Source organism: Oryctolagus cuniculus, chromosome 1, assembly GCF_964237555.1.
Source record: "Oryctolagus cuniculus chromosome 1, mOryCun1.1, whole genome shotgun sequence".
NCBI classification, from domain to species: Eukaryota; Metazoa; Chordata; class Mammalia; order Lagomorpha; family Leporidae; genus Oryctolagus; species Oryctolagus cuniculus.
The window spans coordinates 113,497,410-113,510,944 of NC_091432.1; the positions used below are offsets into that span (position 1 = coordinate 113,497,410).

Sequence of the window (13,535 nt, forward strand, 5' to 3'; positions counted from 1 at the left end):
CATTTGCTAGTTCACTCCCCAAATGGCCAGGAGCCAGGCTTCAACAGTGTCTCCCAATGGGTGGCAGGGGCCCAAGCACCTGGGCCATCTGCTGCTTTCCCAGCATGTTAGCAGGGAGCTGAATCAGAAGTGGAGCAGCTGGGACAGGAACAGGCTTAACCTGCTACACCACCATGCTGGCCCCTATTTTAAATTTCTTGAGAATACTTTCCATTTCTCTGTTTTTATGAAAATTCTTCTCAGAGATTTGATCTTGTCTTAAGTGAATGCACATCTTGAATCATTGTGATTTCTTTTTCAAGTGTGCAAATCTGTTCCAACTGTATTATTCCAATAAGTTGAAACCTGCAGGAGTGGCATCTTTCCCTGTCTTGGTTCATGTTCCTGTTCACAGGTGGCAGGGAGGTCTGAAGCTCCCCAGGCTTTCCAGGGAACATCACTTTCTGGTGTGGTTTCACTGCAGACTCAGAATAATTTGGGTAAACTGTGGAGGGTTTGAGTGAAAGATTTGGGTTACTTTTGCAAACATGTTATTTTGGCATCTTCGTCTTCTTCCAGCCTCCCGATGTCCACCTTGGAGCTTGTGCTTTGTCCTTGTCCAAGCCCTGGTCACCAAGAGCAGAACACAGATCTAGCTGTCGTCCTAATCCACCTCCTTCTCCGCCCCTCCTGCGGGTCTCCTTGTACGTCAGTGCTGAGGTTCAGGTGTGTTTGTCTCTGCTTGCTTTTACTTTCCTGATTCTGTTTTACAAAATTATCCAGTTTTGTTTGGCCATTCATTTCATTCTCTTTTCATCTTCTCTCCCCTGTTTCTTTGAAAATTATTTTTAATATTGCAAGCTCTGCATTCAAAATTTTCAATTTGATTTTTTATAGGAGCTTTATAATCATAAGAAGTAAACCTCTTGATGTGTTAGTAGATCATTCCCAAATATGTTAGTTAAAAATATTTTGTATTGGAAAAGATGATATATGCATCTGGTGAGCTCACGTAGTTCTGCAAGGTAAACAATAGAAAAATCTTTTCCACTAGGTTCCACATTTCTTCTCTCTGGGGTCAGTGTTGGCACTGCTTTTATTCATTTCTGTTTTATCCTTCTGGAAATATTCTAGGCATACACAAGCACATAATTTTATTTTTGTCAGATTTAAAATTTGTACCCTGTCACTTTTGCGGTGGTATTTAGATTTTTTGGAAGATGTGAGCAAAGCTGGAAATATGTGAGCTTTCTGAAGGATGCTACTCTGCACTGGCATCCCAGCATGAGCTTATATTTCATGTATCTTTTGGGGTTAGGGGTCAGGCATAGCATATTTCTGTTTTCAGTTGTTTTGGGTTTTATCCTAATTTTGAGCTGACCCTTTTGTTGGGAACCTAAAGAACCAATTGTTTGATGGCAGTGGAGAGTATTTAGGTGGCTGGATGTTCTGTTGTGATAGTAATCCACTTGGCAAAACTGTTCTGGGCACCTCATCCTCCAACTTGCACTTTATTCTGATTTTTTCCAAGTTCCTGACAAGAGAACATTATGGTCAGGATCTTGAGGCAAAAAGGGAATTGAGATTTTTCACACACGCACTCCACTACGTGGTAATGGAATGAAGGGACATCACCCAAGATTCCAGGTTCCCTGGCTTTAAGCACCAATTCAGAATGGTTTTACAAATGTGTTAGAGCTAAGCCAACTGTTGAGGTAGATTAATGTAATTTGATGCCTGTTATTTCCAGAAAGTCAGAGATTAGCGGCCCCTTTCCACACACACACCTAAAAACCTTTTAAATGACTCCAGTTAAAGATCTTTTTCCATCCTGTATTTTCTCATTTTTCAATGTTTGGTTTTCAACCTTCCTTTCCCACCTGCTGTTCCTCCTCAAACTGCCCCCCAACAGATTTTGAGTGGATTTATATTACTAATCCATTTTGCAATCTAAATGTTCTAATTCAAAACTCATGTATTAATGTGCACACCATCTGCATTCCTGGAAAGCAAGTCCAATAGGATATCTTGGAAAATGACCAATGAAGGTGCTTGCTGTTGCTTTTTAGTCTTAGAAAAAGAAGAACTAGAAAAACACCCATATAAAGAACAAATAAATCTATTTGCAAGAGTTATTAAGGCATTGGCCATGAGGAAAAAACTTCTAAGTCACCAGATTTGCTTGCTTACTAGGACATATTTTAACTTAAATGTGTCTCTACTCTATATTTAAATTGTATGTAAGATTCTCAGCCTTCAATTGAATAATTTGAATTGAAGTGCTTTTAAAACCTGCATGTAAAATATGCTGCTAAAACTTGCTGACCATTATTTTTATAGTGACAGTAAACCCTTCCTTAGCCACACACTTTTTATTTTGAACTGCCAATTATGTGAAAGATAGCAATGTAACTTCTTTGAGTTTTTTGGTGAAACATTTCAAAAAATTCTGTTGGCATCCTGCTTGAGATAGGTCTTTGATAAGAGCCGTGGTGCCTGTGGCTAGTGGCATAATGCCTGCTCTGTGTGGTCCGCTGTTGGTGGTGATAAGTTTACATTGAACAAGTACTTTTCATCCTGAAGGTTCTTGAAGCCCTAGAGGAACACAACACAGTTCAGTTTTTACACAATCAGCGTTGGGATAGAGGACAGCATCTAGGCAGGCACTTTCCACTCCATGTGGGTAATCTTGTACTAAACAGGCTCTAATCCTAGACATATGAGTGAGGATTTTTTTAAGATTGATTTATTTATTTGAAAGGCAGAGTTGAAGAAAGAAGAAGACAGAGAGAGAGAGAGGGAGAGGTCTTCCATGCACTGGTTCACTCCCCAAATGGCCGCAGCAGCCAGGGCTGGGCCAGACCAAAGCCTGGTACTCTATCCAGGTCTCCCAACTGGGTGGCAGGGGACTGAATACTTGGGCCGTAATCTGCCCCTTTTCCAGGCACATTAGCAGGAAGTTGGACTGGAAGTAGAACAGCTGGGATTAGAACTGGTGTTCATATGGGATGCCTGCATTAAAGGCAATGGCTTCGCTCACTGTGCCACAATGTCAATTCCACAAATGAGGATCTTGCATAGAGAGCAGCCCTGTTTTTCCAAGGTGACTTGTGGTATATTCATTATGAAATGTATTCCGTGGTCAAACTTTGGTAAATCTTACACATACAACCTTTTTCCTACGGATGGACCTGTGCTGTGTGAGTGCCTGCCGCTGTGTTCCAGGCATTGGTGAATTGGTTTCACAGAGTCCTGTAGACTTGGTCCTGGTAGAAGTCTAGGGCACAGGCCATATTTCATGACTACTTTTATGATCCTACTTTTTCCTAATTCTTACTACACACTTGAGAGGAAGGTTTGAAGCACCCATCCATGAGAAAATTACAGAGAAGTTAGGTAACTAGCCAAACTTCTCCCAGCTAGTAAGGGACCCTTCATTTCCTAACTCCATGTGCTTTTTACCCTACTAAAACTTCCTCTGATGGTTAATAGCATTCGTATATGGTAGAGCTTTTGGAGAGCCCTGTAATCCAAGCAGTGCATGGATACATTTTAGGGCTCAACAGCAACCCTGAAATCCAAGTAGTACTGATATTAATATCATATTTTATAGATGAAGGCGTTGAGTCCCAGAGAAATGGAGTAGCTTATCTGAGGGCAACAACTATCAGGCAGTGAGAGCTGGGTGGTGCTTACACCTAATCCCCGTCTTCAGTTCTCCTTTCTTGCCATTCCAATTATCCTGGATGCTAGTGACGAGAGGAGGATGCTGGGAGGTGGGGGCAGAGATTTTCTGTCTGCTGATTCATTCCCCAAAAGGCCGCAATGGCCAGGGCTGGGCCAGGTCAAAGGCAGGAGCCTGCAACTCCATCTGTGTCTCCTACATGGGTGCAGGGAACTAAACACTTGAGCCATCTTCTGCTGCCCTCCCCGGCACATCAGTAGGGAGCTGGATAGAAAGGGAGCAGCTGGGGCTCAGACCAGTGCTCATATGGGATGCCTGTGTTGCAAACAGCAGCTTAACCCACTGGGCCACAATGCCAGCCCCAAGGATGAGTTTACACAGAAAAAGTGTTGTTTTTTTTTTGTTTTTTTATTATATTTTCTTTCTTAAAACCTTCCAGTTTCTTCCTGTTTCCTGTAAGACACAGTTCACCCTCATGATGTGGATCACAAGATCTCCTGTGAGTTTCCCATTTAGATTCTTCTTATTCTATGGTCATGCCACTGTGGCAACTCCAGATCTCTAGTAGTTACTCATGAACACCATTGTTCATTCTCATTGCTGGACCTTTGCCCATGATATCCCTTCTATTTTTAGCACTCCATGTCTCTCTCACTCTTAGTAGTATTTTAATAAAATAGCCTGCTACTTGGTAGTTGGAATCACAGAGGGCAGTTATAGGGGCCTACTTCTTGATTAATAATTAATACAGAGCATAGGCCAGCCTCTTAAGCTGTCAGAATTTGGCACGTTAATTGTTCCTATTTTAACGTAGGCATGAGTACTGAGACAATGCCACAGTTACTGAATATTTGGACCCATAGCTGAGGTTAAAATAGGAAAGACTGTACCCAAACTTAGAACCAGTGATATTCTGTATTAGTTAAAATAAGTCCTGTTGTAACCAACCAAAAAAATGGAAAAGAGCAGTGGCTTAAATAAAGGGGTTATTTCTCTATCACTGAAAAATCCCAAGTATGTACCAGTAGGGCCCCTGGCTACCATGAAGTCCTCAGGGACTCAGGCCCCTTTTAGCCCTTTGTCCCACCCTACTTGGATTATATTTCATGGGTGAATGGGCCAAGATGGCATCAAGATAACATTTCTCAGCAACAAAATGGAGTAAGACACAAAGAAGGCGGGCAGATAGCAGACTCTGGCCGTCTTTTAAGGGTGATTTCTGGAAGCTGCCCCAGAATGTTTTATAACTATCCCATCAGCTACAACTAGTCACGTAGTCACTTCTGTATACAGGCAGCCATGTATATAAAGTTAGAAAGTTCCTTTTCCTCTGAAAGAAGGGGAGTATGTATTGTGAAGGTCAGATATTACAGAATTCATTCAAGCTGTTTAGCTAATGTTCAATCTATACCATCTTTTTCGGCCCTTTTCCCAGTTACTCAGCACACAAACCCTCTGCACCAGCCCAGAGTCTTCCTGTTATGCTTGGTAGGAAGTGACTGCCTCCTCTTCTGAATCTCATAGCACTTTTCCTCTCTATTGCAAATATCAGACGCAGGGGCTGGCGCGGTGGCGTAGTGGGTTAAAGCCCTGGCATCCCATATGGGTGCCAGTTCTAGTCCTGGCTGCTCCTTTTCTGATCCAGCTCTCTTCTGTGGCCTGGGAAAGCAGTGGAAGATGGCCCAAGTACTTGGGCCCCTGCACCCACGTGGGAGACCCGGAAGAAGCTCCTGGCTCCTGGCTTCAGATCGGCACAGCTCCGGCCGTGGCGGCCATCTGGGGAGTGAACCAGCGGATAGAAGACCTCTCTCTCTGTCTCTACTCTTCTGTAACTCTGTCTTTCAAATAAATAAAATAAATCTTTAAAAAAACATCATATGCAGGGCAGTTATTGCTGTCATTTATCTGCATAAGAATCCTCTCTAAATTGTAACATCTCAGGAGGTAGTGACCATGGATTTTATGCCTGCAATGCCTAGCGTAATGCCTTATAAATAATTGGTTTTCAATAAATATTTCTTACATAAATAAATGATTTTGATGATTTCTCATTTTCTTACAGAATTTTAGGAAAGAAAGATGGATCAGCCTAGTGGAAGAAGTTTTATGCAAGTGTTATGTGAAAAATACAGTCCAGAAAACTTTCCCTACCGCCGTGGTCCCGGGATGGGAGTTCATGTCCCTGCCACACCTCAGGGCTCTCCTATGAAAGGTGAGACTGACAGGACCCACGCATTTACTTACTGGGGCTTACTTATGAAGGTGCTACGATATTGCCTTGGTTTGCAGATGGTTTTCTTTATTTTGAATTAGGAGTCAAATAGTCTTTCCTCCTTCTATGACTTTTATTTTCTTAAGAACCAGACAGGACTAGTTTTCCTCCAGATTGATCAAGAGATGTTTTGGCTGCACTCAGGCAGGAATACTGTTTGAGTGACAATATTTCAAATGCATATTCTTTCAAGGAACGTGGAGGGGACAGGCTGGGCTGTGCCCTGAAGGACCTTAAGTTTAGTTGCATTAAAACATTCACATTTACAAAGATAGAACACAAGGTACTTTTGTTGAGCCAAAGAATAGCATAGTGATTGGGAAATAAATTTAGAACATAGCCAATTAATATGAAACGATCAGGAAAGAATTCAAAGCTGTGTGCCTTGAACTCATCCTTTAAGAATGTAGAATTTGGGGGCTGGCACTGTGGCATAGCGGGTAAAGCCACCATCTACAGTGCCTGCATCCCATAATGGGCACCAGTTCGAGTCCCAGCTGTTCCACTTCCAATCCAGCTCCCTGCTAATGTGCCTGGGAAAGCAGCGAAAGATGGGCCAAGTCTCTGGGCCCCTGCACATACATGGCAGTCCTGGAAGAAGCTCCTGGCTTCAGCCAGCTTGGGACCACTTGAAAAGTGAACCAGCAGATGGAAGATCTCTCTCCTTTCTCTTCCTCTGTCTCTACCTCTTCTCTGTAACTCTTTCAAATAAATAAATAAATACATCTTTAAAAACAAAGGAATGTAAAATTGGTTAGAGAGGAGAGAAAGGTATTCTAGGAGAGGGATTAGAGGTGAGCAAATTTCTTTAACTAGGAATTTATGAGGTATGTTTTTGTTTGCCCTTTAGCCTACTGTTGAAATTAATAGTTCTTAGAAATAGTTTTTTGTTATTATGGGGGATTAAGATAGGTTCAGTGTTTTAGTTACTGTTTTCTATCTTCATGCAATTATCTTATTATTCTATGCAACCTGAAATGGCAAGAAGTAGTCTTTGTTCTTGGTAATTTTTTCTAGGAGCCATTCTTTTTTTTTAAACTTTTATTTAGTAAATAAAAATTTCCAAAGTTTATGGATTACAATGGCTTTTCCCCCCATAACTTCCCTCCCACCTGCAACCCTCCCCTCTCTCACTCCCTCTGTCCTTCAATTCACATCAAGATTCATTTTCAATTCTCTTTTTATACAGAAGATCAATTTAGTATATATTAAGTAAAGATTTCATCAGTTTGTACCCACATAGAACATAAAGTGTAAAATACTGTTTCAGTACTAGTTATAGCATTAATTCACACTGAACAACACATTAAGGACAGAGATCCTACATGGGGAGTAAGTGCACAGTGACTCCTGTTGTTGACTTAACACTTTGACACTCTTGTTTATGGCATCAGTAATCTCCCTAGGCTCCAGTCATGAGTTGCCAAGGCTATGGAAGCCTTTTGAGTTCGGCGAACTTTGATCTTATTTAGACAAGGTCATAGTCAAAGTGGAAGTTCTCTCCTCCCTTCAGAGAAAGGTACCTCATTCTTTGATGGCCTGTTCTTTCTACTGGGATCTCATTCGCAGAGATCTTTCATTTTTGCCAGAGTGTCTTGGCTTTCCATGCCTAAAATAGTCTCATGGGCTCGTCAGCCAGATCTGAATGCCTTAAGGACTGATTCTGAGGCCAGAGTGCTGTTTAGGACATCTGCCATTCTATGAGTCTGCTGTGTATCTCACTTCCCATGTTGGATCATTCTCTCCCTTTTTTATTCTATCAGTTAGTATTAGCAGACACTAGTTTTGTTTGTGTGATCCCTTTGACTCTTAGACCTATCAGTATGATCAATTGTGAACTGAAATTGATTACTTGGACTAGTGAGATGGCATTGGTACATGACACCTTGATGGGATTATATTGGAATCCCCTGGCACATTTCTAACTCCACCATTTGGGGCAAGTCAGCTTGAGCATGCCCCAAATTGTACATCTCTTCCCTCTCTTATTCCCACTCTTATATTTAACAGGGATCACTTTTCAGTTAAATTTAAACACCTAAGAATAATTGTGTGTTAATTACACAGTTCAACCAATAGTATTAATAGAACAAAAAAAATACTAAAAGGGATAAAGTATTAAATTGTACATCAACAGTCAGGATGAGGGCTGATCAAGTCACTGTTTCTCATAGTGTCCCTTTCGCTTCAACAGGTTTCCTTTTTGGTGCTTGGTTAGTTGTCACCGTCTAGGATCCATTCTTATTCTGAGAAATATGATATTCACAAGTATGAAGTTGAAAATAATATAATTTATAGTTTCTGTCTTCAGAAGTAATATACCAAATAGGTAATGAAGAGCTGAATTCACGTGTTTGTTCTTTTTATAGAGATAGTAAGAGTGATTTTTGTTGACACACAGTTTTGAACCAGGCTATATTCAGAGAGTTATTACTTTAGTTTGACCTAAATTCATGGAATCTTTTAAGACCCTGAAATACTTTCTCCTGTTACAAAGAAGGCTAATTTTCATAAGGGACAAATTATACATGGATATGAAAGAGAAGAATTCATAGCCAAATGTGAGAGAAGGTGATGCAGGTTTTGAATGGCTCTACTTAAGTGAAGGAGACTTGAGTAGTAATGAACTTGAAGAGAAGAGGTTTAGCAGATAGATCAGTGGATTGGAATAATTTTCAAAGGCAGCAAAAGGTGAAGATACACAGCAGGCAGAGAAAAGAGCTGTCAAGGCTACTTTTAAACTAAATTTTTGAAAACAAAGAATCATGGTCAGTAAGAAGGAAGTGGTGGTCCAGCCTGAACTGTGTGGGGCTGGTGTTGGGATGGTAAGAGGATAGATAGCATGGATGGGGCTCAGTTGTTGGTAACTGAGATGAGCAATCCTGCTGAGAGTTAAAGCTTAGAGGACTTTGTTGGTGGTACTAGTTCAGTAATTTTGAGCTCCTCCTGGGCCATATTTGGCTGTCTCCTCTTAGCATTCACTTTCCTAGGATCTCATTCTTATCCTGCATTTTCCAGGTCTTACATAATTTCTCAGGGTTTGATGTTTGTTTCCTGACAGTTTCTGGGGGCTGAGAATACACACACAAGAACTGGGCTGATGTGGAAAGTGTTTTATGTTCCCTGTGCTTCAGATCGCCTCAACCTCCCAAGTGTGCTAGTGCTGAACAGCTGTGGGATAACCTGTGCAGGAGATGAAAAAGAAATTGCTGCCTTCTGCGCTCACGTGTCGGAGCTAGATCTTTCTGACAACAAGCTCGAAGACTGGCACGAGGTAAAGTCCTTACAGTGCTGCATTTTGTGAAAGGGCAGCACGAGGCCTTGTATCATCGTCTGTGTCATTATGTGTTCTGCTGACTGCTGCTTCTCACTTGAGACTCTCATTTTCTGTGTGTCTCAAGATAAATAACTGACAGCATCAACTGCATCTATGATGATTTTTTGAATAGCTGTGCTATTGCTAATTTGTTTCCAGGCCTCAGGAGGTTAATGAGACTACAGTGGTTTAGGCTGCCAAGTACTAAATTCCCTACCATTTCACTACTCTACACATCCATCCCATGCTTATTCTACTGCAATATGTATTGCTATGAATTAAAAAAAAAATTTTGCTAGATCTTGAAACTAAGGTTTATAAAAATATTTATTCTGGTTACTGAAATTTATCCTTAATAATTTAGAACTTATATTATCAAATCTCTTCAGTGGTTCGACAGAGCTGAGGTTTTTGGACCTTAGAGTAACTCTAGACTAAGTACCTAAATAATAATATCACATCATTCTCTCTTATTGTTGTACATAATTTACCTACCTGATTATAACATTACCTCATAGAAGCTACCCCAAAGAATAAGGAAATTTAATTCTCCCTGCATGGTTCAGTCTCTGCCTTAATTTAGGTTCTTATTTCTTGCTTTGACTATTGATAATATTTCCTAATGGATTTTCCTGGGTCTGCTTGTGTCCTGCTGTCTCTAAGCTGTTTTCACAGGGCTACGTCACACTCCATGTAATGAATGAAACATGACCGTGACAGTGTTCTCTGTGAAGCGTTTCGGTTCTTTCATTACATAGGGACTAAGATCTGCATTTTGTAATCATGGCCTCCGTCATATGGTCCTTTGTGATTTCCAGCACTTTGTCTGCATCTTGAGCCATTTGCTTCTGCCTTAGACTCTTGACCTGAAAATCCCCCTTGCCCTGACTCATCCTGGACCCACTGCTTTCTTTCTCTGTCCCCCTTGCCATACTTTAAGATGTGGTCAAAGTTGCTAGTCTTCCGTATTTTCCCCTGGCACATGCTTGGGCAGAGTCAGATTATCCCAGAGCTCCTGTCTCAGCTTACCTGACAATTTTCCTGCCTATGTGCTTACACAGAGTAGAGATTTTTATCTTTTTTATTATCAGTGCCGAGAATATTAGGTGATCAGATGTTTGTTTGTTGACTGTGTTAATGAATAAAATGATCATATGTTAAGAGTTGATTAAGACCAATTACTCCAACTTTTCCTGCGATCTTAAGGAACTCTTTTGTTCTGCTAGTGCTTCAGTTAGCTCATCTGTAGGCCAGGCTTGCTGATAAAATGATCAGAGAAATACTTTGTAGATATTGAATGCTGTACAAATTCCATGACAGATTTCCTGTTTAAGAAAAACTGATCAATAAGTATTTTTGTTCAGTTTTTGTATATTATCCTGTTTCTTAGTCTTGTTTAATCTGGTAACTGTGCTTGTAGTTAGAGTTCCTATTTTTATTAGACTTTTTACCAAAACTTGGAGATACATGTCATCTGATTTTTTTTTAAAGATTTATTTATTTACTTGAAAGGCAGAGTTACACAGAAAGAGAGAGAGAGAGAGAGAGAGAGAGAGAGAGAGATATCATCCATCAACTGGTTCATTCCCCAAATGGCTGCAACAGTTAGGGCTGGGCCAGGCTGACGCCAGGAGCCCAAAGCTTCTTCCCGGTCTCCCTACAGGTGTGCAGGGGCCCAAGCACCTGGGCCATCTGTCTCTGATTTCCCAGGCACATTAGCAGGGAGCTGAATCAGGAGCTGTAAGGGATGCTGGAGTCGCAGGCAGGGGCTTAACTTGCTTTGCCACAACACAGCCTCTCCTCACTACCTGGTTTCTAAATTTATTAATGTAAGTAGTGATTTATTTATGTAAATACATGTATAGTATATTTATTAATTTATTACTGTAAATACATGTATTTATTTATGCAAGTGATTTATTAATGTAAATACATGTATAGGACTATTCTAAAAAATAATAGCTGTTTGCACTTGTATATTTACTTATTTAAGCACTAGAATGGTTCACTGTTGCACAGATTACAGCCTGCGCCTTCTTGGTCCTTTGAGACACTTAATTGCCATGCATGATCTGTCTACACTGCACAAATGCAAAAATCCTCCTTCTCCTCTACACCTCTCCTAACCATCCTGCTGCTGAATCTCTGTGAGATGTGTGCCCTGCATGGACCTGTTTCCTGGCCCATGCAGCCGCTCTGTTCACCGGCTGTCTCTGACATTTGTTTCCTCAAGACTATAAAATTTCACAAAGGTTTTGTGCTTTGACCTATGCTTTGAGTATGTACGCGAGCTTTTGCTAAATGGTGGGACGAATTTAATGTAGTTGATGTGGCGTAGGTGCTGCCTCACAAGGAAGATGTATGTCACCTGGGTCACTACACTGTTTACGCCAGGCAATTCAGGTTTTTCCTGTGCTTAGACAAAGGTCTATATTAAATATTTCTCAGGCTACACTGACATATAGCCAGAAGGCTGTAATTATTTGTGCTGTATTTATACTCTGTGTATTCCCATAAGTGCTTAATAGTCTGCTGTTAGGTACTTTTCAAGTAGACATTTGCTGCTACTTTCAGGTTTCCATTTTCCAATGTGTTATTATTTATTTATTTTTTAGAGATTTATTTTATTTAAACTCAGAATTAGAGGGAGGGAGAGAAAAAGAGAGAGAGAGCTTCTGTTTACTGATTCACTTCCCAGGTGGCTGCAATGGCAAGGACTGGGCCAGGCCAAAGCCAGGAGCCAGGAGAGCCCCCAGGCCTCCCACATGGGTGTAGGGGTGCAAGCATTGGGCAATCTTCTGCTGCTTTCCCAGGAGCATTAGCGGGGAGCTGGATTGGAAGTGGAGCAGCCAGGACTTGAATTGGTGTCCATTTGGCTTGCTGGTGCTGCAGGCTGCTGTTTAACTTGCTGCACTACAGTGCTGACCCCTATTTTTGTCTTTATCATCTCCTCATGTTTCCTTCTGTCCTTAAGTGTAGTTGATCTCAATCTTTGAGGGTATCTATCATAGCACAGAGAAATGGAAGAAATTCTCACAGTGAAAAAATATTGATTTGGGGGTCTTGGTCAAACTATTTGCCAGGCTACAAATGCCTCATAGGTCATGATTTTGAGACACTACATTTCAACCCCATTACAACCCAGATTACCAAAACGATCATTTGTCCTTAGCCATCAACTTTGCCTCAGCCAATATTGCTATAGCAATGTGGAACAAAATAATACAGTTTGTTCTATTATGTTTTTGAGTGTTCACTAATACTATGAGTTAGGATTGGCATCTTATGTAGTTTAAACTGCTGGCTGCTAAATGTTCAGAGACTAACATGGATGTGGGTAAAAAATGGAATACTTTGTGGGGAGGCAAAGTATATATACTCTTTTAAAATTGGGTACCCACATGTAAAGAAATGCATATTTTTGCTTTTGATTTGAATTTTTGGCTGAGTAAAATTTGTCTGACCTTTCCCAAGGTGTCTCCTTATTTCTCCCCATCTTATCAAAACCTTTCAATAAAAGAAATTAAACTAAATAGTTGAAAGGAGGGAGGAATTAGCCACTCAGGTAATGTAGAGAATAGGTTGGGTATAAGTTACAGATTGTTATCTTAAAACCCTTTCCTCATTTTTCTTATAGGTTTAGTTTCTTCCTTTTTAGAAGCCAGAGTGGAGGATCCTCTATTAAATCAGGATTGTAGAGACCCAAAGGTGATCTAAGTTCATCTCTGTGTTGCTGCACATAAGCGTACTTAACTTATTTCAGCTTGGGGAATCTTTTTTATTTGTAGAGTTTAACAAAGAGAAATCAATGCACTGACCTAAAAACTCAATGTTTGTCAGCCTTTGCTATTGGGAAACTTTTCCAACATTAGTAAATTTATCTGTGTGGTGAATACTTTATTTTCCTGAATCTTATCATTAGTTTGAGATTACCCCAATAGATTTTAATTTCAGCCCGTTAAAGAAAGTATTTATTTAATTCTAACATATTGTTTTTTGTGCTTGAGTGGGCAGATTCTAGTCCAATTTTGTCTTTATAGGCTATTTCAGCACTGTTGAGGAATAATTATTCTAAATTTTTATTCTCACCATGTAGTAGTAAACATGCAGACTATGAAGATTATTCTGCATATCTGCTGGCCTTGAGAAATCCTCCAGGAATTGTTTTGAAACATTTAAAAAAAAATTATTTATTTATTTGAAAGGCAGAGTTACAGGGGCGGGGGGGGGGGAGACTTTCCAGGAGCCAAGAACTTCTTCCAGGTCTCCTATGTGAGTGCAGG

The 13,535-nt window shown here is 40.5% G+C and overlaps 1 protein-coding gene across 15 annotated transcripts in view; it reads left to right on the top strand.

Moving 5' to 3' along the window:
- TBCEL (tubulin folding cofactor E like) overlaps positions 1-13,535 on the top strand; it is a 91,219-nt gene that overhangs the window by 17,805 nt on the left and 59,879 nt on the right. For 7 of the 15 annotated variants that reach the window (XM_017343003.3, XM_070047302.1, XM_051819437.2 and 4 more), the window contains 3 exons: positions 559-705; positions 5,727-5,876; positions 9,071-9,210. In XM_017343003.3, the coding sequence (XP_017198492.1) occupies positions 5,744-5,876; positions 9,071-9,210 (273 nt within the window). In that variant the 5' untranslated portion in view covers positions 559-705; positions 5,727-5,743. Of the gene's footprint in view, positions 1-558; positions 706-4,108; positions 4,164-5,726; positions 5,877-9,070; positions 9,211-13,535 lie in introns of those variants that run through there. The other 8 variants (XM_008260555.4, XM_070047310.1, XM_051819426.2 and 5 more) reach the window with 3 other exon arrangements.